Source organism: Rattus norvegicus, chromosome 5, assembly GCF_036323735.1.
Source record: "Rattus norvegicus strain BN/NHsdMcwi chromosome 5, GRCr8, whole genome shotgun sequence".
NCBI classification, from domain to species: Eukaryota; Metazoa; Chordata; class Mammalia; order Rodentia; family Muridae; genus Rattus; species Rattus norvegicus.
This window is the reverse complement of record NC_086023.1, coordinates 171,239,602-171,264,170: the sequence shown is the minus strand read 5'-3', so window position 1 is coordinate 171,264,170 and position 24,569 is coordinate 171,239,602. Positions and strand designations below refer to the sequence as shown.

The window sequence follows — 24,569 nt, the reverse complement described above, 5'->3', positions numbered from 1 at the left end:
TCTCATGGCACCTAGAGGCTCGTCCTTATAAATCAGGAGTGGGTTGTTCTGCAGCAGCAGGGCTGTGTGCACCTTCTTGGAAGCCAGAGAGGGTGTGTCTACTTTCCTGGCCTTTCCCTTCTCTCTAGAGCCACCTTTGTCAACATGTTCAAAGCTGCAGTGTCAGCTGAGCCAGTCCTGCCGTAACCTCTGATGATCTCTGTCCTGCCCCCCTCTTCCCCTGAGAAGACCCAAGATAATTCTTCCATTTCAAAGGAAGCCGATGAGCCACCTCAGGTCCTCTTAGCCATATTTTAACCGGTTCGGAGGACTGGAACGTTGGGTGTCTCTGGGGCCACTGTACTGCCTGCTTTAACTTTTCTTCTGAGAGGATGACCTCTCCTTAGCGAAGGCTGCAGAAACTCTTACTTGTCACAGTAGTTTTCCAGGATTGTCATAACAAAGTGGCCCAACCTGTATTCTTTACATAACTGAAATGTATTCTGTCAGTCTTGAAGCTTGTCTTATTTGTTTTTTTTCCTCCATCTTTATTAAATTGGGTATTTCTGGGCTGGAGAGATGGCTCAGTGGTTAAGAGCACTGACTGCTCTTCCAGAGGTCCTAAGTTCAAATCCCAGCAACCACATGGTGGCTCACAACCATCTGTAATGAGATCTGATGCCCTCTTCTGGTGTGTCTGAACAGCTACAGTGTACTTATATATAATAAATAAATAAAAAATCTTAAAAAAATTGGGTATTTCTTATTTACATTTCAATTGTTTTTTTCCCTCCATCTTTATTAAATTGATCTTATTTGTTTTAAAGACAGGGCTTGGGGCTGGAGAGATGGCTTAGAGGTTAAGAGCACTGTCTGCTCTTCCAGAGGTCCTGAGTTCAATTCCCAGCAACCACATGGTGGCTCCCAACCATCTGTAATCAGGTCTGGTGCCCTCTCCTGGCCTGTAGTTGCATACATGCAGGCAGAAAGCTGTATGATGTATACACAATAAATAAATGTTTTTTTTTTAAATAAAAATAAAGACAGGGCTTCAAGCTGGGTGTGGTGGCACCAGGACTTCTAGTCCCAGCACTCGGGAGGCAGCAGATCTCTGAGTTTGAGGACAGCCTGGTCTGCAGAACAAGTTTCAGGATAGTCAGGTCCCAAAAACCATTTAAACTATTGTAGGAGTAGGAGTGAGAATCATGGGTTTGTTCATAGCCAAAAGAGGAGGGTACTGTTATGGGTGAAAATGAGATTCTATTTATTGGCTAGGGTGGGCTTTGGATGATTGTTTGAAAATCACTCCTTAAATTGTACACAAGTTAGGCATCATGTGTCTGAAGAGAATATCCATCAGTGAATACCTGAACAGTCCACTCACCACCTAGTGCGGTACTTGGCCCACAGGAGTATTTTGCTAAGCATCCTTACCCAGATATAGGAATCATTTTATGGAAAATCAAGCTAGGGAGGCCTATCCACTTGCAATAAGGGTTCTGTATTTAAAACCAGGCTGCAAGAGCGGGATGTGACGCCTACTTGCACCTCTCAGACTGATGCCTGGCGCTTCACCAGCAGGGTTGACTCTGCCTCTTCCTATGCTGTGGTAACCACGTGATTCACGGCCACGCGTGCAGAGACGCCAACCGTGTTCAGCGCATCCTCAATGTAGACTCACAGTCGAACTCCTCACCAGTACCCACCTCTCTGGCCAGTCCAGTGATGTTCCTCAGCGATGAGATTTCTGCAAAGGTCCCCCAGGAATGGGCTGGACTGTTGGCAAACCCCCTCAGGAACGGCTCCTCGGTGGAGGTCCCTCAGCAACAGTCCCTCAAAAATGGTTCCTAGAGACCTCCCCCTTAGCAACGACCCCTCACAAATGATCCCTAGACAGTGGTCCCGCAACAGGGTCGCTCCCCCCCACCCCCGAAACAGATCCTCGGCCACGGTTCCTCAGCACTGGCCCCGCAGGATCAGTTCCTTAGCCTCTTAACTGCCCGACTGCCCCTCAGCCACCGTGGGTTTGAGGCTGCGTAGTTTGGACGCGCAGCTCCATGGCAACGGAAGGCTGTGTAGGGTTGGCGGGCAGGGCTGTGGTTGCGCAGGCGTAGTGCAGCAGCCGGTGGGGTGGGGAGTGGTAGGGAGAGGGCTTGGGAGCGTCGCCGAGGGCTGAGTCGGAGGTGACTGTTGCCCCTAGGATTCTCCTGGAGACTGGAGCAGATGATTGATTGCTTGACGGAAGCCAGTTGAAACTTGGGGGTCAACTACTAACTTAAAAGACCATTACATAAAAGTTGGAATCTCCTGCGTCTCTTGAATCTGGATTCCGGCTTTCTCAGGTCCTGTGCAGACCGTGTTCTGTCCTCTAGGTGGTGACATTTGACTCCTCTGTATAACCCACAGGACTCTCTGGGTTGTGTTTGGTCGTTTAGGCTGGCGTTGTGACTAGTCAGGGCAGGAGGTGGGCTCAACAGTGGACAGGGCAAGTCCCCTTTCCTCAGGGTCGCAGGCAACTCCTTTAGTTTTGTTTTGGAGATGGAGAATCTTCAGCATCAAGAAGTCCTCCAAAAACACCGAGGCTGTGCAAATGTTAGTGGAGATTGGTGCGGGTACCTCTGCACTCCCTTCAGATACTTTGTCTCTCAGAATTGTAAGCCTGAGAAATATTAGTGCAATACTGTGTAAGTGTGTGTGTGTGTGTGGGGGGTAGATGGGGACTGAACCCAGGTGTTCTATAAATTTAGAGCATTGTGTATGGAAGCCGGATGTCCTAGTTTGCTCCTCAATTGCTATGATAAAACACTGACCCAAAGCAATTTGGAAATGTTGGTATGTAACCTTTAGCTGTGGGAGAGTGTGAACCGAGCCTCCTTTCTCTGGGTTGTCCCTGGTATATGGCTGAGCAGAGCGGGTTGTGAGGTGACCATATCCAAATGCTAATATTTTTGGTAGGAAGTGTAATCCCCACCTCAGTAAAATAAGTGAATAAATTGGCCTTCTCTTTCATGTTGCCTCAAGTTGCAGAGACAAAACCCTAATTAACACGTGCACAGTATTCTCTTGTGGATACTGTGCTCCTCTGTAGGGTTGGTCAAACCTATACATTAGGTTTGTCCCCCTCCTACTTCTACCTCAATATGTCAGTTGAGAATCAAGGACCGAAGGCTTTCTCAGTTACAATTCTTTCCCCTCCGCTGATCATCCCAAGATGTGAGCACCTACTAAATTTCTTGAGTCCCTCCTTCTATCCCATGTCTTCTAACTGGAAGACATGGGTTGGCACCAGGGGTGCAAGAAATGAGGAAGTGGACTGCAGGGGATTTGGAAATGGGTGACTCACCGTCTTCTTAGCAATGAGGAGCCCTGCCTACGCAGCACGTGAGTACCTCGTATAAGGAGGGAACTCATCTGTGAGACTTTACCAGCAACAGATTGGAGTAGTAGCTGGTGCAGTGATGTGGTCGACAGGGAAAGGGGTGCATTCGTGGAGTGTAGGAGAATGCTCCACCTGTAATTCAGTTGTATTAGTACCCTACAGAGGGATAATTTGGAGGCCATCGGTAGAATGCTAACACCCTTCTGAAATCTGGTGTTGCCTTGGTAGTTGGTAGGAGCCTGATCTCTCAAACAGAGAGAGCAAAAGACAAGCAATGCTGGAGCAGGAGTGAGCTCCAGGAATGACCAAGTCACTGTTGAACAGGCTTTACCAAAACTAGGCCACAGTCCTAACCTGTGGACCAGTGCCCAGGCCTGTGTGGTGGGTACTCACTGATGTCCTTGTGTCCTTGAGTATGGGGCTGTCCCAGACTCTTCTGAAATGACTTCAGAACATTCCAAGGTAGTGCCTGCCTTACTAGGAAGAGACAGCACCCCAAAATAAAGACACAGTAGTGGTTTGGTGCTTTATTTTATCCTCTCTCCCAAGGGCAACAAGGGGCAAGATACTTTCTAGTCAACTAATAAGTAAAATCCACAGGCTGCTGACTTGTACTGAACTCCCAAGGCCCAACTGACCAGCTCAAACCGGAACCATTTTCATGTCACCACAAACAGCAGGGTGTTTCTTTGACCTGAGAAACTGGGAGAGCAATGTGATAGCCAAGGAGTTTCATAAGCATCAATGTAAATAAACCAGGAAATGCCACATGAAGACATATAATAAACAGAGGTAAGACATAAATAAACTATCTTTAAAGCACCCAAAGGAAAGACCCAGTTTTATAGAGCGCACCAAGAAAGCCACAATCCAAGGGAGAGACATCCTGAAGACACTGAGAAGAATAAGCAAAGGACAGACTAACAGGCACACCAATAACCCAAGGACAGACTGACAGGTGCACCAATAACCTAAGGACAGACTGACAGGTACACCAATAACCTAGTTACCTGCGCCCTAGGAAGCTGGCTGTTGAAAATGACCACAATGTTATAGCATGCAAACCATTGACAGAGAAGTTCTTTTCGTTTAAAAAATAATGGCTGGGCAGACGGTTTAGCTCAGTTGACAGAGTGCTTGCTTAGCATGCATGAGACCCTCTGTTTAATCTCCAACACTGCATAAAACAAGCATGGCGGCACTCATCATTAATCCCAGCCTTTGGGAGACGGACAGGAGGATCAGAAGTTCTGCAGTATCCTTAGTTACATAGTGAGTTTAAGGACAGCCTGGGCTACATCTCACACACACACACACACACACACACACACACACACACCACACACACACACACACACACACCACACACACACACACACACACACACACACACACACACACACACATGCTGGTACTCAGAGGTTATGAGTATTTCTCAGAAAACCTAAGTTGGTCCTCAGCACTCACACTGGGAAGCTTACAGCTGCCTGTAACTTTAGCACCAGGTTCGGACACACCCTCTGGTCTCTGAGGGCACCTACACGCACATGGCATACGCCCACAAAGACACACTCATATGTATAAATAAAAACTACAAGTTAAAAGATAAATTCGGGGGGTTGGGGATTTGGCTCAGTGGCAGAGCGCTTGCCTAGGAAGCGCAAGGCCCTGGGTTCGGTCCCCAGCTCCGAAAAAAAGAACCAAAAAAAAAAAAAAAAGATAAATTCAGGGCTGTAGAGATGGCTCAGAGGTTAAGAGCTCTACCAGAGGACCACAATTAGGCTCCCAACACTCAAGTCAGTAGCTCAAAACCCTCTGTAATTCCAGCTCCAGAAGATCTGATGCCTTCTTCTAGACTCTGAAAGGACCCGAATTCATGGACACACAATACGCTTTTTTTTTCTTTTTAAGATTTATTTATTTTATGTGAGTACACTTTAACTACACAAGAGAAGGGCATCAGATCCCATTACAGATGGTTGTGAGCTACCATGTGGTTGCTGGGAGTTGAACTCAGGACCTTTGGAAGAGCAGTCAGTGCTCTTTACCACTGAGCCATCTCCCCAGCCCTCACAATAAGCTTTTTAAAATAAAATGTTAAGGGAAAAATTATCTTTAGATTTATTATTTTTATGTTGTGTGTATGAGTGAGTGTTTTGCCTGTATGCACGTGTATGCGCTACATGCATGCCTGGTGCCTTCAGAGTTGAGAAGACTGTATCAGATCACCTAAACTGGAGTCACAGATGTCTGTAAGCCACTATGTGGGCCAAATACTTTTAAGTGCTTTAGCCCCTAAAGTAAATTTTAAAAAATGAAGATGGTAGGCAGCGTAACTTGGTGGGCAGCAATCATAGATAACATGTGAAGGGTCCTGGTTTCAACCTCCCGTGCTACAAAACATACAAATAAATAAATACATGAAAAAAAAAAGGATATTTCTGTTTCTTTCTTTCTTTCTATCTGGAACAACTTTAAAAAAAAACACTGAACAAAATACACAAGACGTAAACAGTTCTCATGTTATTGGGCATCAGGTCATGACCTTGGAGATGAGAAGTGTCAAGTTATTGGGTATCAGGTCATGGAAGTGGGAGAGGGAGCTTATCTTAATTATTTTAGGTCACTATGACAAAACACCGTGATGAAGGCAACTTATAAAAGAGAGCCTTTAGTTTGTGCCTCACAGTTCCAGAGGGCTAGAGCCCATGATCGAAAATGGTGGGAGCATGGCATCAGGCAGACCAGGAGCTGGAGAAGTAGCCAGGAACTAATCTGACCCACAACGATGAGGCAGAGAAAAGGATCTCTGCTGATAACCTGAGTCAGGCCCCCCCCTCTAAAAAGGCCACACCCCTCATCCTTCCCAAACAATTCCACCCAGTGGAAAGTAAGCTCTCAAATATAGATCCCCATGAGAGCGATTCTCATTCAGACAGCCACAGAGCCCTCAGATGATGCCAACTTCTACCGAGGAAAGTGCCCAGGCCATGTTCGAGGCAAGACAGCAACAGTAAAAGAAAATATATAGTGTAGATTATTTAATAAAGATTAAAATTTTCTGGGCCAGCAGGGCAGCGGTGTTGTGAACCTTTAATCCCAGCACTTGGGAGACAGAGGCAGGATCTATGAGTTTGAGGCCAGCCTGATCTATAGAGAGAGTTCCAGGACAGTTAGAGCTGTGCAGAGAAACCCTGTCTGGAAAACAAACAAACAAGCAAATGAAAACAACAATCTCTGGGCCTGCAAAAGTTTGGCTGAAATGGAAACTAGAGAGGCTCTAGACTGGGTGGAAATATTTGTAAAACATTTCTCTGAAACAAACATAACTATCCGGTTCAATAAATAGAAGGCAAGTAACCTCATTATTTTATTTAGTAAGAAATTAAAATTAAACACCAAAAAGGTACTCAGCACCTTAGTCATTGCAAAATTGCTCATTATATCTGTAACGAGATACTCTGCATAGCTTTAAACTGGTCCAAATTACAGATTTGCAGTGTTAAGTGCCGGTGAGGAGGCGAAGTAATACGAGACCTCACATATTACCAGTGGGAGCACTAAGTGGTACAGCCACTTTGGAGAGCAGATCCCAACAATCTTACACCTACATATTTATCCCAAAGAAATGAAAACATATGTCCACTCGAAGTCTTGTACTTGAATGCTCAAAGCACTCTTACTCATAATAGCCTAATGACTGCCCATAGGTGGGAAGTTGAACAAATTAAAGTCCATTCAGGGCAAAGAAGCTCGGCAATAAAAATAACGTGGATGGCCAGGCATGGTGGTGTACGCCTTAAATCCCAGCTCTCAGGAGGCAAAGGCAGGCAGCTTTCTGTGAGTAAGGGTAAGAATCTATCATTCCCCCTCCCCTGCCCCCACCCAAATTGCGGATGCACCCAGCCACAATGTTGGTGTGTTCCCAGCTCTGCAGTCACCTGTCACTTGAGATTCAGGGGGCTCAAGGTAATTCAGGCATTACCCACTTTGAGGCTCCATGAATGAAGGGGACACGATTCAGTTTCTCTATCTGGGGACGGGGGCCGATGTTCCTCCTGGCTTTGAGTATGTCAAAGCTGACCTCCTTTCCTTCTCTGCCATCTGTCAGAAGCACGATGAGTATAGGGCTCCATCAAAGAATGGAAACACCAGATGTGCCTGCAAGACGTAAGCCAATGGTTTTCCTGACCAAGGTGATTCCTTTACACCACAGGAATATCACTGGATCCAGACCATATAAAGGGAAGTGGGTTCTAGGAACCAGAGGCAGGATTGCTGGAAGCAACTTTGGAAGGCTACCTACACCGTGTTCCATTTATAAAGTATGGAAACGAAGACAGAGATCCTACTTTAATTTTTTTTTTTTGAGGCAGCATCTTGTTATCTAAACTAGAAAGCTGGGAATATGCTAATGTAGCCCAGTTGTGTCTTGTCCTCCTGCCTCAGCTTCCTGAAGGCTAGAATGACAGGAATTCACTACCATCCCCAGCAAACCTTCATTGACTTGCTAGACATCAGCACACGTAATCAAAGAATCCAGGTCCAGGAGATAGGTAAACCTTTCTCACAAGGGCAGCCACAGAAGTTCCGGTCTGACCCCTTGTATATTAAGTCTAGTATAGGGTCTTCTTAACAGCCATTTTTAGGAGTCCTGTGACATAGACCCACTTATGCTAACACCTAGTGTAGAGTTTTTCTCGTTGATTGACAGCTCTTTGTTTAGAAATGTTAGTTTGTGTCCAACATTTTCTATCATGTGAAACATTTCAATGTGTCACTTTCAAAACGGAATTTGAGAATAGAATTCGGACTTTGCTACACTAAATTCAAACAATGGCACTTTGATACCTGTCTTGCTCCAGGCAGAAACAAATGTTCTAATTGTCCCGGGTAACTCTTTAGTGAGGTATGGGGTTGAGATTACTGAGGAACCTATAATTAAACCCTCTTCTGAGTGGACCGCATGCTTTCTTTGAGCAGTCTGTGGTGTTTAGTCTGATCCAAGTATTTTGTACTTGATCCTTTCTGCCAAGTTTCCCCTGCTTATCCAGATGAACAACTCTATCTGAAAACCACAAGATTAATAATTACACTCTAGGCTCAATGAAACCCTATTTGGATCACTGTCATTTTCTGTATTTAGTGCATTTCCCACAGGAAAATAGCAAAGCGACTTCATAAGCGCATCAGGCAAGGATTTTAAATTTAGCCAATTGTGGTTTCCTCTTGCAGGCTATGTGACTCACCTCCACTTCCTGGGGCCAACCTGTTGCAGTAACGGGCTTAGGCCAGCTCCCCTGCCCAGGTCTCACATTTGTACCATCCCTTCCCTTGTGCTAGGTGCACCGATCAAGTGACCATCCAAATCTAAGGAGCAATGTGCTTCCCCCCTCCTCCCCCTGGAGCCATTGCCTTGATCATCCAACAACAGATTCTACCCAATAGGAAAAACAGAGGTGGTAGATGATGATGAGTAAGACTCTCCCTCAGAGCAAGAATAGGAGTGGGTGGGGAGAACACAGGAACAATCTATAGTGTTTGCAGAGGAAGAAGCAGGCCAGGGCAAATTAAAAACAGCCTAAGGGGTTGAATGCACTGACTGTGCTTCCATTGATCCTGAGTTCAATTCCCAGCAACCACATGGTGGCTCACAACCATCTGTAATGGGGTTTTAGTGCCCTCTTCTGGCAAGCAGGCAGAACACTGTACATTATAAATCTTGAGAGAAAGAGAGAGAGAGAGAGAGAGAGAGAGAGAGAGAGAGAGGAAGAAGGAAAGAAGAAAGGAAGGAAGGAAGGAAGGAAGGAGAAGAAGAAGAAGAAGAAGAAGAAGAAGAAGAAGAAGAAGAAGAAGAAGAAGAAGAAGAAGGGGGTTGGGGATTTAGCTCAGCGGTAGAGCGCTTGCCTAGCGAGCGCAAGGCCCTGGGTTCAGTCCCCAGCTCCGAAAAAAAAAAAAAGAAAAAAAAAGAAAAGAAAGAAAGAAAGAAAGAAAGAAGAAGAAGAAGAAGAAGAAGAAGAAGAAGAAGAAGAAGAAGAAGAAGAAGAAGAAGGGGGTTGGGGATTTAGCTCAGCGGTAGAGCGCTTGCCTAGCGAGCGCAAGGCCCTGGGTTCAGTCCCCAGCTCCGAAAAAAAAAAAAGAAAAGAAAGAAAGAAAGAAAGAAGAAGAAGAAGAAGAAGAAGAAGAAGAAGAAGAAGAAGAAGACGACAGGGGAGAGGAGAGAGGGGAGAGAAGAGAGAGGGGAGAGGAGAGAGGAGAGAGGAGAGGGGAGAGGGGGGAGAGGAGAGAGCCTAAGACTCTAACAGCCATGCAGGACCAAGGCTCTGTTTCCTGGTCTTGGGCAAGTTAGCTCCATAGTTGTCTTTCCTGATTCCCTGAGAAGAACCCAGGTGAGAGGTAAAGACAGACCCATAATTCATGTTCAAATATATACACACAACCAATATGCGTATATGTGTAGGAAGGAATCAAAGCTCAGAAACTCTCAGAAATCTTGCTAGGAACAAAATTTTGAAAGCTTGTAGTCCCAGGACTTGAGGGGAAGCCAGATGGATGATCAGGAGTTCATCCTTGGTCATTATAGCAAGTTCAAAGCCAACTTGGACTACATCGGACCCTGTCTGAAAAATGAAAAATATCGGGGGCTGGGGATTTAGCTCAGTGGTAGAGCGCTTACCTAGGAAGCGCAAGGCCCTGGGTTCGGTCCCCAGCTCCGAAAAAAAAAAGAAAAATATCTACAGAGACCCTCGTGTTAGAAGCTCTGTAAGTCACCTTTTTCTATGCACCTGACTGGCCAGGGGCCAGGCATCTCCAGGGGGCTTATGTCACCTGAGCATGTAGGACATTCTTACTATGTCGATTAGGTTGTATCTAACCTCCTGATCTTCTGCTTCAGTTTCTGCAGTAGCTGGAACTTCAACTGCTCACCATCTGTAGGTGGACTCTGCTTATTTTAGTGTTTTCTGTGATCCCAGGCATCTAGTAAGGTCAGTGGATGCAGCTGAACAGGGGCTAGAGCTTGTGATTAGTTTTTAAAGGGAATCCTCCAAAACTCTGTACTCAAAAAGAATTAAAATGGAAGGAAAATGTGTCCAGGGAAAGGCACACTAATTGGTTATCCAATACCAAATGGTCAGCCCTGAGAACAAAATACAAAGTAACATTATACACACTGAGCCAGTTATATATATGTGCACATATATATGTAATTATATATGTAAATATATATTTGCACATAGCAACAATTAATGAAAAAAGAGGCCATGAATTTGAAAGAGAGAAAAGAGTGGTGGTATACAGGAACAGAGGAGGAAAGGAGGAAATAAGAATTGCAATTTCAAAAATAAAAAAAGACAATTTAAAAAAGATAAAAGATATGTGAGCCTTCTGCTCTCCTATGGATGGTTGATGTCAGCGTTGTCAGCAGGGCCTGTCCTAGTTGGTGTTGGATAGGTAAGGAGGGGCCTGACCATCCAGATTCAGGTCTCAGTATCCTCTCTTTTCAGCGCCGGGTCAGAGAGGTAGTCAATAGTATCTACCAGCTTTCTCTCTCACGAGGGAGGCCATTCAGATCGAAGGTGTCCAGGGAGTGGGATGTGGGGAGGTGTCTTTTCCTTGATAGAGTGGACAGTGGCTTCAGGAACGCCCCCTGCCGAGGCAACCCAAGCCTGATACCCTCACAAACCTCTCAAGCAAGCAGGGCCTCAGGGGTGAGATTTTGCACTACCTGTATAAGGGAGTCCTCACAGGTCTTCTGTCCTGGTCGCTTGTGCTCCAGGCAGACACGTGGAGGAACCTGTTTGCTGACAGCCAAGGGCCACAGCTGGAGGAGGGTCTGGGCTGCCTGACTTCTGACAGCAATGGAGAGGACGCGGTGTGCGAGGCTCTGGGAGCGCGGTGGAGCTACCACCCGGTGCTATGCGGTGCGCAGAAGCCTCCCGCGTGCAGTGGGGCGCGCGAGCGGGGGTGGGACTGGAGCGCCGGGCGGGGCGGGGCGGGGCAGGCTCGACGTTCCGTCCTCCCCCCGCGCCCGTTCCACTCTCCTTCGCGCTCCCGCCCTTCTGGTGCCGCCGCGCGGCCGCAGGCGAAGCAACTTTGCTTGCGCTGGGGCTAGCCGGACCTGTCCCGCGCACAGCCCGCAAGGCCATGGACGTTCTGGGCTGGCTGCTGCTGCCGCTCCTTCTGCTGTGCACGCAGCCGCACCATGGCGCCAGGTGAGCAGCTCCTGGGCCGGGGACGATATGAGGCGGGAGGGACTCGTCCTTTGGCGGGCACCCTCGGTGGGGCAGAGTTCCGAGTTGCCAGAACCCCGAGTCTTCACCCATTAGGTCCACCCAGTTTTGCTTTGCGCGTGCTGCTATTCCAGTTCTGAGGACCCCTCTGACCTCTCTCCCGCCTCCCGGGTGCTGTCCGCCGTCCTCGGTGCTGAACGCTGAGCTTTGGGGAGGGATTGGAGTCGCCAGGCGAGGTTAATGTAGACACCTCTCTTCATTCTTGCCCTTGGCCACATCCCACTGAGCTGGTACCTGCTCCTCTGGTACCCTTCCAGGTGCTGAGCTGAAGCTCGGCAGGATGAGCTGAGGGCAAGAAGGAGGAAAGACTTAAGAACTGGGAGGGGGTGTGTGTGAGGAGGGGAGCGGGTCTGCCCTTGCGTGAGTAGGGAGAAATGATTCTCCCTTTGCCTCTGGCTTGTATGAACCCTCAGGAAGATTTGTCCCAAGCCTGTCAGTAGAGAGCAAAGGTGACTGTGGGTCTTCTCTCAGGAGTTGCGTCCAAGTTTACACACTGAATCCTGATTGCAGGTGAATAGCAGCCAAGTAGTCCTGTCGCATACCCCCGTGGAAGGAGACTATATTCTTGGGGAGGAAAGAGGGTTGTTTCCCCAGAGCGGGAAGAGCCTAAGTAGGAAGGCCTTAGGCTGGGGTTTCCTCTTGGGGGCCTCCAATACTCTACAGTCCCTGCCTCCTTTCTCTTTTCGCTGGGACTTAAAACCCAATCTTGGTCCTCTTGGGCCGAGCAACTTGCCATGAGAGTCACGAGAAGCAAGTAAGGGGGCCTTTGTGAAAATCCTTTGGAGGGAAAGGCAGAAGGCAAACAGCGGAAACAGGTCCCTTGAGCTCTGGACTTGAGGACTAACTGGCGCGGACATGGGAGAGGGTTGGACAACAGATATGGCTACACGCCATCTGTGTTTTGGCCCTAGATACCCAGGAAGAACGTCATGCAGGTGTCTGAGCTTCTCTGCTGGCAGGTGGGGGACAGGTCCAGAAGGCCTAGATCTGGCTACAAATATAATAACTAGGTTGGGGAGCAGAGAATGGTCACTGACCGTAAGTCTCTGATCAGCCAATGCCCAGGAAAGGGTTTTCCTTATTTAGTTCCTGTGGGCTTTACTTCCTTTCTTCTCGGAGGGTGAAACATAGTAACATGACTGCAGCTGGCACATTTGTGGCTCTGAGGTCAGAGGTTGGCCCTGTCCATGGCCACCTAGCCAAGAATTTGAAAACCGAGAAGCTCTGACACCCCAACATTGTAGTCTGAGCATGACACTAAAACTCATTTGTTGGCAAATCCTGTCCTATGCTGACAAGGAAGCTCATTTTTTTCTGCCTATTTATTCTATTTATGGGACCTATTTATAGGTTGCTTGCTGGGAAATTCTCCAGACCCCTCCCTCAACTCTGCATGTGTAGCCTATCCCTCTTCCCCAAAGTAAAAAAAAAAAAAAAAAAAAAAAAAAAAAAAACTAAATCCTGGCTTGTGTGAGGCTTCTGAGGCGTTGGACAAGGGGTTGTGTACCTGTTTTTTTGGGGGGGGGGCAGGGGAGTTGAGGGATCCAAGCCTGGGGCTTATCATTATCCTAATCTTATGTGGATCAGCACCATGAATAAAGTGGAGGATGCACTGCTCTGCTGAGTCTCCATTTCATCCTCGAATCGAAAAATAGTTATGGTCTTGTCATATCTTGAAAGTCTGTCCTTAGATGGCTCTGTCCAGACCTCCTTCTCTTGGTCTGTCCTGACAATTACATACCTGTCAGTGGGATAGGGCTAAAAGCTCTCTCCAGAGAGGGAAGGAGCCAAAGGCACAGCTGCCAGCTCAGCCCTTGTAATGACCTTCAGATTTAGCCAGGTGCTGTCTGTCTGTCTGTCTCTCTGTCTGTCTGTCTGCCTGTCTGTCTGCCTGTCTGTCTGTGCTCTCTCACCTTTTCCGGCCCCTCTACTTTGGACACCTTCCCTTCTCCGTCTCCAGATCTCCTTGGTCTTAGCTTCAGAGGTTCCTTGTGGGGAAGGCTTTGCAATAGGAGGACAGCGTCTGTGTCATAGTTGTGGGCTGGGTGAAGAGTACGAAGACCTGCATCTATAGTGGGCACCGTGCGGTTGTCAACTGCACTCCCGTGTGGGTGTCCCTCCCAGGCTGTTGGCACCTCTATCTCCCTGGCACTCACAGTGCGATGGTCGCAGTCCTCGTCTTTGCCTTGGTAACTGGGATGCTAGCGAGGAGCATGCTGCTCTAAAAGCAGAGCAGTGGGATCTGTGGGCTAATGTGTGCACAGTGGATGCATGCTGCAGCGAGGAGCATCCGCTGCCTGGCTCAGCTGCACCCACCTTCCTTTTCTGTCTCCAGAGGCATACGGGTGGGCTCATTTCTCAGTGGGAGAGGAGGGAAGACGTTCCCATAATACACCAGAAGGAGTTCAAGGCAGAGTGGGGGGGGGAGCTAATGTGTTTTCACTGCACCTACTGTGCTCCAAGACTTCGAATCCCCAAAACCAAAACCTGACACGTGTCTCTAAGCCTCTCTGTCCATCTATCCAGATGATGTCCCAACCTCAGGTTATCCATGGTCTCCAAGGGGTCTAGGAGCACCAGCAGCCCTCTGCCAAGATCACTGTAATTTACTAGTAAGAAGGGAGACCTTTCTACTCCATGTGATCTTCCTCAAGTGCACAGCGTGTGTACTCCCTGCCCATTAGCCTACCCGCTCTGTAAAACCTGTCTCGAGCCACTGGGTAAGAGGAGAGCTGAAGGAACTGTGGGCTTCAGATCCCAGAACCTGGCGTGTACCTGGGTCTTTCTCACACCCCAGTTCTCTGTACTCATTCAGAGCTGGAAAGTGGCAGTCGCTCTCCCACCAAAGAAGAGATTCTGGAGTGAGTAAGGTGTCCTCCTTTCTTGCTTCTAGAACGTAGTTAAGAGCCTTGTCTCTGCCAGCTCAAGGTGTTCTCCCCGTGGATCTTACTTTCGTGACCTTAGTTTCACGTTCTGAGCAGACCTTGTATGAGGATAAGGGGAGAGATGTGCAGACATGTGCACACATGAGCCACTGCCCTGAGACAGTGGCCAGGAAGGACAGTGTCTCCTGATGGCCTCATTCCGAGCGGGCAACATGACAGCTGGCTAGTCCAAAAATAAAGCCCATTTCAAGTCCCTTCACATCTGGCCTTCAGGATGACTTTCATTTGCATTCCTAATTGTACTTTGTGAGAGACTAGGACTTAATTTAACTATTTCATACCCTGTAACCTCATTGTCTCATCTCCAGCTCTGTCTATCACTCCAGGAAACTGCTGGGGGGCAGGGCAGTGGCTCTCTGTTTGGAACATCAGAACCCAGACATCTTGTTTCGCCTCTCATGACAGACTAAAGCATCAGTGCTTGGTAGGTCAGAGGTCTGGAGAATTTTGTCAGCTAAGGAAATCTTGATAGAAAGCTGATTCTTCGAAGTCCAGTACATGAAGCAGATGAACTGAATGGTGTTCCTAGGACACACCTAAAAGTAAACGAAGTCATAGGAGCATGGCCTGTGTGCAGAGAAAGGCAAGGCTGAGTCTGGCTCCCCTAGCCACTTTAGCTCTAGCAGAACTGTGTGGAGTGCGTGGGGGGGGGGGAGGTTGTTGTTACTGTCTGTTTGCTCCCCTCTCCTATTTGGTTCTTTGATCTCATCAAGCCCAGTCTGGCCTTGAACTCACTACATATCTTTGGCTGGTCTTAAACTTCCTATCCTCCTGCTTCCACATGCTACTACACCGGGCAGAACTGTGTGTTTAAACTATGAGTTTAGCTGTGAGACCTGCCGTTTAGAACCCCAGCCCTGACTCCAGATCGAGGCTTTTCCTGCCTTCAGAGCCCTTCATGTCTACCTCCTCTGTGTCACCGCCTCTGATCATGGCCTTTTCACAGCCCAGAACCCTCTCTGTCCCATTGTCACTGTCCCTCTCTGGGAGGCTGTCCCTCTCTACAGCCTCCGGCCTAGGCAGAAGAGATTCTGAAGTCCCACCTATACAATGCATTTCTCTTAACACCACTCACATTGGTTTTTACCACAATCCCAGGACTGCTATCTAACCTGGGCTGTGACTTCTGTCTGTGTTGTTTGATGGCCTGGACAGATGGCTCAGCTGGCAAAGTGTTTGCCACACAAGGATAATGACTTGACTTTGAACCCTAACATGTGAAAATGCTGGGTAGCCAGCAATGTAAAAGTACAAACAGGAGCCCACCTCCACAGTGCCACACGTCCTCCAACAAGGCCACGCCCACTCCAATAAGGCCACACCTCCTAATAGTGCCACTGCCTGTGGCCAAGCTTTCAGACACATAAGACTATGGGGGCTGTTCCCATGCAAACCACCACACCTGTGTGTGTACTTTACTAGGCGTGTTCTAGGCTACTGAGAGACCCTGTCTCAAAAAACAGGATGGATGGCACCTGAGGAATGATATTCAAGGTTAATTTTTGGCTTTCATATGCATTTGCACACATAATCACACTCACATACATGAACATGCATATGCACATATACACAGGCATGTACATAGACTCACACACAACAGGGAAGATATAGGGAGGGGTAGAGTGGGAGGAAGAGCATTGTCTTCAGTAAAGCAGAGGGATGCAAGGGGTGTGAGGTTGAGAGAGAACCAACCTGCTATTGGCCAGGGGGTGGTGGCAGTCCTCACACAGCAGGAGGGGATTCTGTGATTCCCAGTCTGAAGAAACAGGAGACTGAAGATGAGCCCGACTAACTGACCCTGCACTGAGAAGGAAGCAGCCAGTCCGCCTTTAATCACACCACTCAGGAGGCAGAGACAGACGGATCTCTGTGAGTTTAAGACCAACCTGGTCTACAGAACTGGGTAGAGAGACCCAGTCTCAAAAACAGACAGACAGACAGACAGACAAACAGACCAGGTGATACCTCCCCGCCCCCCAAGAAAAACAAAACAAAAAAATAAAAAAATAGAACAGGCAAAGCACAGAGTAGAGCCAGGTATTCAGTACCCAGGAGGGCTGAGGGGACTGTTGCAGTGGCCTGATAAGGTGACCCAGCAAGAGGTTGCATTTCTGGTAATACCCAGGTAGGATTCTTCCCCACTGTCCCAGATCAAAGTCCTGGAGACCATGTCCAGAGTTACTCTCCTGTCCCTGGCCTCTGTTCCTCATCAGGAGATCCATTGGTTTTTGCCTTCTTGAAGACAGGACTTCTGTCAAGAGACCCAGACAATTTAAGTAGAAGTTTATTTAGCAGAGCAAGTGCTCAAAAAGAGACTGGAGTGGGTTGCGCCAAGGCAGGGAGCAGCTCAGTGGTTCTGGATTATGGATTTTAAAAGACATTCTTATGAATGTGTATGAGGTGGGTGGTATATTTATGGGTAGAATAACACTTTCCCCTCCTAAATCAGGGTGGACAGGGTCTTTCTTTTGGGACATTTCCTCTCATGACTTGCACAAAAAGTTACGTGTCAACATCCCAGTGCAGGAGACAATCTGATAACAAGTCTTTTGAGGATATAGACCCTTCTTTGTTAGTGCTCATGAGTTGGAGAATGTCCTGGTGCCTTTTGTTCCTGGTGTAGAAGGAACAGCCTCACTAAAGTTTCAAGGATGTTTAGCCACAAAGGGACATTCTGACCAATAGCAGACAGTTACCAGGGTGCAGACTCATTTTCCTCTGTCGCCATGTCTAAGTCCTTCCTACCCCACATCATTCCCACACTTTTAATAGAGTTCCCTCGTTCATGGTGGACCATTTCCCCTATGGGCATAGCATGCATTAGTGTTCTAGGCTGCCACAGCAAATTACACAAACTGGGTGCCTTCAAACAACAGGAACTGATTCATTTGTGCTTCTGAGGCAGAAACCCCTAACCCTCTGGAACGTCTGAGGACAGTTGCCCTCCCTCCTCCTTCTAGTGGTGGCCACCCCTCCAGTACTCAGCTCCTATCGCCTTGTAGAGACACCACCGACCTCTCCTTTGTCTTTATCTGTTTTCTCATCTCTGCCATCTGTTTTCTACTAAGAGGCCTGCCTTGCTGCAATGTGGCCTTTTCCTAACTACACTCACAACGACTTTATTCTCAGATAAGGTCCCAGACTGGGGTTCCCAGTGGAAATAAACACCGGGAGGGTAAGGAAGGGTGGGGACTCAATTTCTGCAAGCAGAGAAAAGTATAGAGAGGTTCCCGAGGGCTCCCTGCTCTGACATTCCTGGTAGGGTGGGTCCCAGTGTCTGCCTCATGTGTCGTTTCGCATCCCTTGGAGGGGTGTCCCAAACTTTTAGGGACCGCAACTCAGGATTTTTGGCTTCAGTACAGAAAAATTTTGGGATTAATTAGTTTATTGAGTAGAGATTTATTTATTTACTTACTTACTTATTCATTCATACATTTATTTATTTATAGGCAGGATCTCATTAGGTAGCTCTGGCTGGCTTGGAACTCACTGTATAAACCAGATCAGACTTTGTGAACACACAGGCATCTGCCTGCCTCTGTCTCCTGAGTGTTGGGGTTTCAGGGCCAGATCTTATTATCTATATTTTAATATAGGCTTAAACACGGGGGTTACGAGAAGAGAAATCAGTCAAAATGGCGGCCGTATAGCATTTGCATGCTTCCCAAAAGCAAGCAGCAGGGAGGAAAATATATAGGATTCTCAAGGGAGAGTCTCGATGAACTAACGTCTTAGCATTAGCCATAAATACCTTTACTTGTGGCTTTCTAGTTGCATCTCAAAGTGTTGCTAAAAAGCCTTTTTCTTCTTTTTTTCCTCTCCTGATAAGTGAAGATATAGGGCAGCTCAGGCAACATCCTGGTTATAGCTTGGTAGAATCAGAAGCCACTGAATTACACAAGGGGTTTAGGACCCGTGTTTTTTCCTGTAAGTGGGGTTTCTGGTGAGAGTCCTAGAAAACTTCAAGTTTACAGCTCAGCAAATGGGTGGCGGGGGTGGGGGTGGAGATGGGGGTGAGGGAGGGGCTTAAGAGTTGTTGATTGTGTAGAATTCTTGCTTCTCTGCCAGCCAGAAGCCTCAACTGGATTCTCAAGTGAGTGGGTTCCTCTCCCTTCTCATGTCCCCAAGATTTTTCTACCTGGCAGCCTTTCTGTTCTACCTGGTAGCCCTGCTGGGAACAGCAGGGCCAGCACAGGTTTTTGTAGTGCTGTCCCCAACTGTTCCACAGTCAGGCTAAGCCCCAGATAGGCTGCTTGAGGAGCTGGGATGGGAGGGTGGGGCAGGCGGGGCCTTCCTGAGAAAAGAGAGCTAGAGTTTCTAGGCATCTCTTACTTCTTTCTCTTCAGCCATATCCAGAGGGTCTTTGTGGTCTTGTTGGGGTTCTCTGCTTTGGAGAAAAGCCCTGGGGATTGGGATCCAGTTGCCAAGCCTTTGATTTCCCTCCATAGACACATGGAGGAAGGGGACTAGGGAGATACCTCAAGGGAGTCTGGGGTCCCCGCCTATATTCTGGGGTGGACCCAGGGCATCAGTCCTCAGAAGCAGACAGGAGGGTGCCTAACGCTGGGCAGAAAAGGTAGCAGAAGTGTGGAGGACCTCTTCGTTTTCCTGTGTCTTGCCTGAAGGACCCAGAGGGGTGGCTCCTGCTCTTCCTTGGCTCTTGGCATGTGTGCTGAGGATAACCCACCATCCCCTGGCCCTGGTGTTCTGCCTGTTGTGACCAGTTGGCCTTGTGTTCCCAGAGCAATGAATGACATTGGGGACTACGTGGGCTCCAACCTGGAGATATCCTGGCTCCCCAACCTGGATGGACTAATGGAGGGCTACGCCCGAAACTTCCGACCAGGCATTGGAGGTACAGGCAGACAATGGCGTAGGAGCATGCGCAGACAGAAACAGCTCTAGCCCTGGATTTGCTGTGGGTGTTGGCTCTGCTGGGCTCCGATTTGGAAACTCCAGGGGTTCACGGGATTTCAAACCCCAGGCATCTCAGATAGAAAAGATATCTCCCCAGGCACTGAGGCAAATGTGTAATGGCTCCAAGTTCCCTGAAAAGGCTGTGGGTGTCTTTTGTCCCATCTGTCTGCGCTGGCCTAGCAGGGCAGCTGGGTGCTGGGCTGGGGTTTCTACTATGACGAACGCTAGCAGGCCGCTCCTTGTTACAGGTCCTCCAGTGAATGTGGCGCTTGCCCTAGAGGTGGCCAGCATTGACCACATCTCAGAAGCAAATATGGTAGGTGCCAGCCAACACTGCTCCCTGGGTTGCGTGCCATCAGGAGGAGAGCCAGGGGACAATGGTGTCAGTGCTTCCCCTCCTTCTCCACAGGAATACACCATGACAGTGTTCCTGCACCAGAGCTGGCGAGACAGCAGGCTGTCCTACAACCATACCAACGAGACCCTGGGCCTGGATAGCCGCTTCGTGGACAAGCTGTGGCTCCCTGACACCTTCATTGTGAATGCCAAGTCTGCCTGGTTCCATGATGTGACCGTGGAAAACAAGCTTATCCGCCTACAGCCCGACGGTGTGATTTTATACAGCATCCGGTGAGCCGGGCCTACCATCCCATGCCCTGTGGAAGAGCATCCCATGAGCTCAGGCTCAGACCCCCACTCTTCCACAACACAGATGCGTAATGGTAGACGGTGGTACCTGTTGTCCCCTCCAGCTTTCAGGGCTGTTCAGTTGACATTAGCTTCAGATGTTACAGTGGGCAGCTGCAGTTGCAGGTGGCTCCTGATGACTAGGTGGCTCCTCCGTGTTGGTGCGGGGGCTGGGGGTTGGGGGGGTAATATCTGCCGTCTAGGGGCAGGGAACCTGCTAACATCTAAGGGACACCATGACCTCACGAATCCACTTTGCTTGTGCAGCATCACCTCCACAGTGGCCTGTGACATGGACCTTGCCAAGTACCCCATGGACGAGCAGGAGTGCATGCTGGACCTGGAGAGCTGTGAGTGCCCTCTCTAAGGCTGGGGCAGGCTCCTTCTTGTTTGGGGTTGCCCTGACTCCTCCAGTGGGGCAGGGCAGTCAGGATTGCAAGCCTTTGAAGCTGAGGGTCAGAGCCAGGCTGGCCTGGATCAGAGGATGGACAAGGGTTTCCTTAAGAGCCAGTAGTCTGTGTAGGGCTGGAAAACTTAAAGGAACTTATCCAGCACAAGTGGAAAGGAGCCCAGAAGATCTGACTTGGCAACCAGGCTGTCCCAACAGAACAGAGCTCAGATAACCTGGGCCCCTTTGTATTCCTCATCAAGGATGGCTCCAAATCTGTCAGCACCTCTGGCCCTGTCGTCCTTCTCCAAGATGTAGAATGTTGTGCAGGAGCTGAGGACACTCCCCCATATCCGCACCCCCACCCCTGACTGAACATGACTGGATGAGGTCTCTGCTGCTGTCACTTGGTCAGCCCCACCACTCAGGGTCTCCGTGTAGACGGGGCATTCCCTCTGAGGCTGCCAAGGACTGAGCTAGGCCCTGCTGCCCACTGGTGGGCTCTCTTACAGATGGCTACTCTTCTGAGGACATTGTCTATTATTGGTCAGAAAACCAGGAGCAGATCCACGGGCTGGACAGGCTGCAACTGGCCCAGTTCACTATCACCAGTTACCGCTTCACCACGGAGCTGATGAACTTCAAATCAGGTAACGAGGCCCCCACCGTGAGCTGCCCGGAGGTTTCTTGTGCTTTCTAAGTGAGCTCCCAGCCAGTTTTTAGGGTCGAGGAAGCACCCGGAAAGCCGCTGATTTAGGCATTCGCTGGGTGCTATTGGCTGTGCCCAGGTGGGAGGGGAACACGTCACCATGCCATCCATGTTCTACCTTCTCATTCTTGCGTTATTCCTTCCCAGTGTTTTAGGCTTAGAGAGAACGTGAAAGTGAATATTATAGGCCCTTAGCCACAGGACTAAGTCCCTTCCTTGGCCACCCTTCCTTTCAGGGTGTGGATATGCATAGGGTGGGGCAGAAGGCACAGAGAGAGGCAAGCAGGTACCCTGACATTAGCTGGGCAGGTTGCATCCTTGTGGCTGGACCTAGAGTGATGTGCGAAAGGCATGTTTTCTAGGGTCTTCCACGGGAGCCTCACGGTAGGCCCGACAGCCAACCAGGTCCCCTCCCTGAGGGACATAGGGCAGACGGAGTGGTTGGGAAGAGCTCGTCTGACAGTGGGCTGTCCCCACAGCTGGCCAGTTCCCTCGACTCAGCTTACACTTCCAGCTTCGGAGGAACCGGGGTGTCTACATCATCCAGTCTTACATGCCCTCTGTCCTCCTGGTTGCCATGTCCTGGGTCTCCTTCTGGATTAGCCAAGCAGCAGTGCCTGCCAGAGTATCTCTAGGTATGAGTTTTGTCTTTCCTTCCCATGAGCTGGTGGGAGAGATGCCTAAGGGCCCTGCTAGCCATGAGCCAATTCTCTGGACTCTAGACCTCATTCTGTCTGCCCTGTTCAATAGCCGGTCAGAATAGGGTTGGCCTCATGAGTGTACAGTGGGAGTGGAGGGCTGAAGAACCCCCCTTTTCCTGGGACCCAGGCCCTGTTGGCTAGGGTAAGGAGGAGAGGGTAGGGCTTCATCGCTGACCATTCACTCCCACCAGGCATCACCACTGTGCTGACAATGACCACACTCATGGTTAGTGCCCGCTCCTCCCTCCCGCGGGCTTCTGCTATCAAGGCTCTGGATGTGTATTTCTGGATCTGCTATGTCTTCGTGTTTGCTGCCCTGGTGGAGTATGCATTTGCCCACTTCAATGCTGACTACAGGAAGAAACGGAAAGCCAAGGTCAAGGTCACGAAGCCAAGGGCAGAGGTGAGAGAGCGTGTGGGCTTGTCTCGGGGCTCGGAATCAGGGATGGGTTCCTGTCTGGCGCAAGGGAGCAGAAAGAAGGATTATTCTTCTGCTGGCCAGCTCTGAGGTCACTGTTGGCCCTGAGCCCCTGTCTCTGGGGCTATCTCCTCAGCACAGCCTGCTACAGGGTCACAGCAGTGCTTAATAAATAGACAGGAATAGTACTGCACAGGAGTCCTGGTCAGTCAAGGCACACTCAGCACTGTCCTCCTGTCTCCTGCCCCACTCTCTGCAGATGGACGTGAGGAACGCCATTGTCCTCTTCTCCCTCTCTGCTGCCGGGGTCAGCCAGGAGTTGGCTATCTCCCGCCGTCAAGGCCGGGTCCCTGGGAACCTCATGGGTTCCTATAGGTCTGTAGAAGTGGAGGCAAAGAAGGAGGGGGGGTCCCGCCCAGGGGGCCCAGGAGGCATCCGTTCCAGACTCAAACCCATCGATGCAGACACCATCGACATCTATGCCCGCGCTGTGTTCCCGGCAGCCTTTGCAGCAGTCAACATCATCTACTGGGCGGCGTATACCATGTGACGGCAGTGCGTACACCACATGACGGCTTTACATGTACCACGTGCGGTGGTTGCCACAAACTCCTGGAGGAACAGCCCTCTCCGTGGATCCCAAAGTGGGACAGAGAGGAGGCTCCGCTCCCTGGGCTTTACCTCAATTTTGCTCTACCAGCCTGCACTTCCTGTAGATGGAGCAGGATGGGCTTTGCACAGAGGGCCATTAGTTGGCCTGTCCCTGAAGCTGAGCCTGGCACTAAGGTGCCCTTGGGAGCTGTGAAGTTTTAGACTCAGGATGGGCCTGATTTCTGGGCCTTTGCTCTGTGGGATCAGGATCAGAGAGAAAGAGAGTAGGGGTGGATGACCACTCTCATGGTGAACTGGAGGAGAAGGGCATTATGAGGCCTCTTTGGTCCCAGCATGAAATAAAGCCTTGGCCTGGCAGCTGGCTTCTGTATTTGTTGCACATGGCAGTTGAACTGTGGTCTTCTCTGCCTGTGCTTCTCTGACACAGGCGACCTAGGAAGGATGTGGGGAGGGGCAGCCTACAGAAACCCAGAAAATCTAGGGTAAGCGTGCACTGTGTGCAGGGGAAGCAATGGGGTCAGGATCACAACAGGGAGGCTGACTAACAGAGGATGGCACCGGGAGAGGAGACTTGGAAAGAAGAATAATCATTGTTAGTGACATCATCACTGGTAACACCAGTGTGGGTGACACCAGTGTGGGTGACACCAGCATTGGTGATATCAACATGGGTGACACCAGCATTGTGACACCAGCATTGGTGACATCAGCATTGTTGACACCAGCATGGGTGACAACAGCATTGATGACATCATCATTGGTGACATCAGCATTGGTGACAACAGCATTAGTGACAGCATGGGGGACACCAGCACTGGTGAAAACAGCATTGTTGACACCGGCATCGTTGACACCAGCATTGTTAACATCAGCATCGATGATATCAGATTGGTGACATCAGCATTGTTGACACCAGCACTGTTAACATCAGCATCGATGACATCAGCATCAATGACATCAGCATTGGTGAAACCAGCATGATGGATTGGTATCTGTCCTTCCCTGTCACTGGACTACATTGAAGCCATCTGCTTCACTAAGGCAGAAGCAGACCTGTGAGCATGAGCTGAGAACCCTAGATTCCAAAACCACATAATTCAGAAATGCCTTCCCAAAAACCTTAGGAACACATTTGGAGCCAGGGAAGTCCAGGGGTTGTATCCCAGAGGATAAGCTATGTGGCTGTATTTGAAGGGTCGAGAAAGGCAGAGGTACAGAAACTCAGATATGGCTTAAGAAGTCATTGATCGTGGGGATTTAGCTCAGTGGTAGAGCGCTTGCCTAGGAAGCACAAGGCCCTGGGTTCGGTCCCCAGCTCCAAAAAAAAGAACCAAAAAAAAAAAAAAAAAAAAAAGTCATTGATCCCTTGGTCACCTGGTGGAGGTTCAGGCCCAAGGTGCAACTATGGTGCCTTCTTGAATGAGGTCATGGGAATTCAGAGCCCATCTCGGGCTCCACAGACACCCCTTAGCTACTTCCCACAGCAGCCTGAGGAGCCTGAAGCCATCGGAGCATGTGACAGGCAGCTCCTAATAAAGGGGTC

General features: G+C 49.3%; 2 protein-coding genes across 16 annotated transcripts in view; one reads left to right on the top strand and one right to left on the bottom strand.

The window, feature by feature from the left end:
* The window catches only part of Cfap74 (cilia and flagella associated protein 74), a 75,445-nt gene extending 64,181 nt beyond the window's left edge, over window positions 1-11,264 (bottom strand). For 11 of the 15 annotated variants that reach the window (XR_005505153.2, XR_005505154.2, XM_008764399.4 and 8 more), the window contains exon 1: window positions 1,686-2,985. The gene's annotated coding sequence lies outside the window, so the exon portion shown is untranslated. Of the gene's footprint in view, window positions 1-1,685; window positions 2,986-11,084 lie in introns of those variants that run through there. The other 4 variants (XM_008764406.4, XM_039111391.2, XM_039111375.2 and 1 more) reach the window with 3 other exon arrangements.
* A 197-nt stretch (window positions 11,265-11,461) lies between these two features.
* Window positions 11,462-23,358, top strand: Gabrd (gamma-aminobutyric acid type A receptor subunit delta). Its single transcript, NM_017289.2, has 9 exons — window positions 11,462-11,571; window positions 19,337-19,449; window positions 19,760-19,827; window positions 19,921-20,141; window positions 20,466-20,548; window positions 21,099-21,236; window positions 21,775-21,930; window positions 22,188-22,399; window positions 22,674-23,358. Exons 1-9 carry the CDS (start codon window positions 11,504-11,506, stop codon window positions 22,962-22,964), a joined length of 1,350 nt encoding a protein of 449 aa, NP_058985.1. The 5' UTR covers window positions 11,462-11,503; the 3' UTR covers window positions 22,965-23,358.
* Window positions 23,359-24,569: the final 1,211 nt, after the last annotated feature.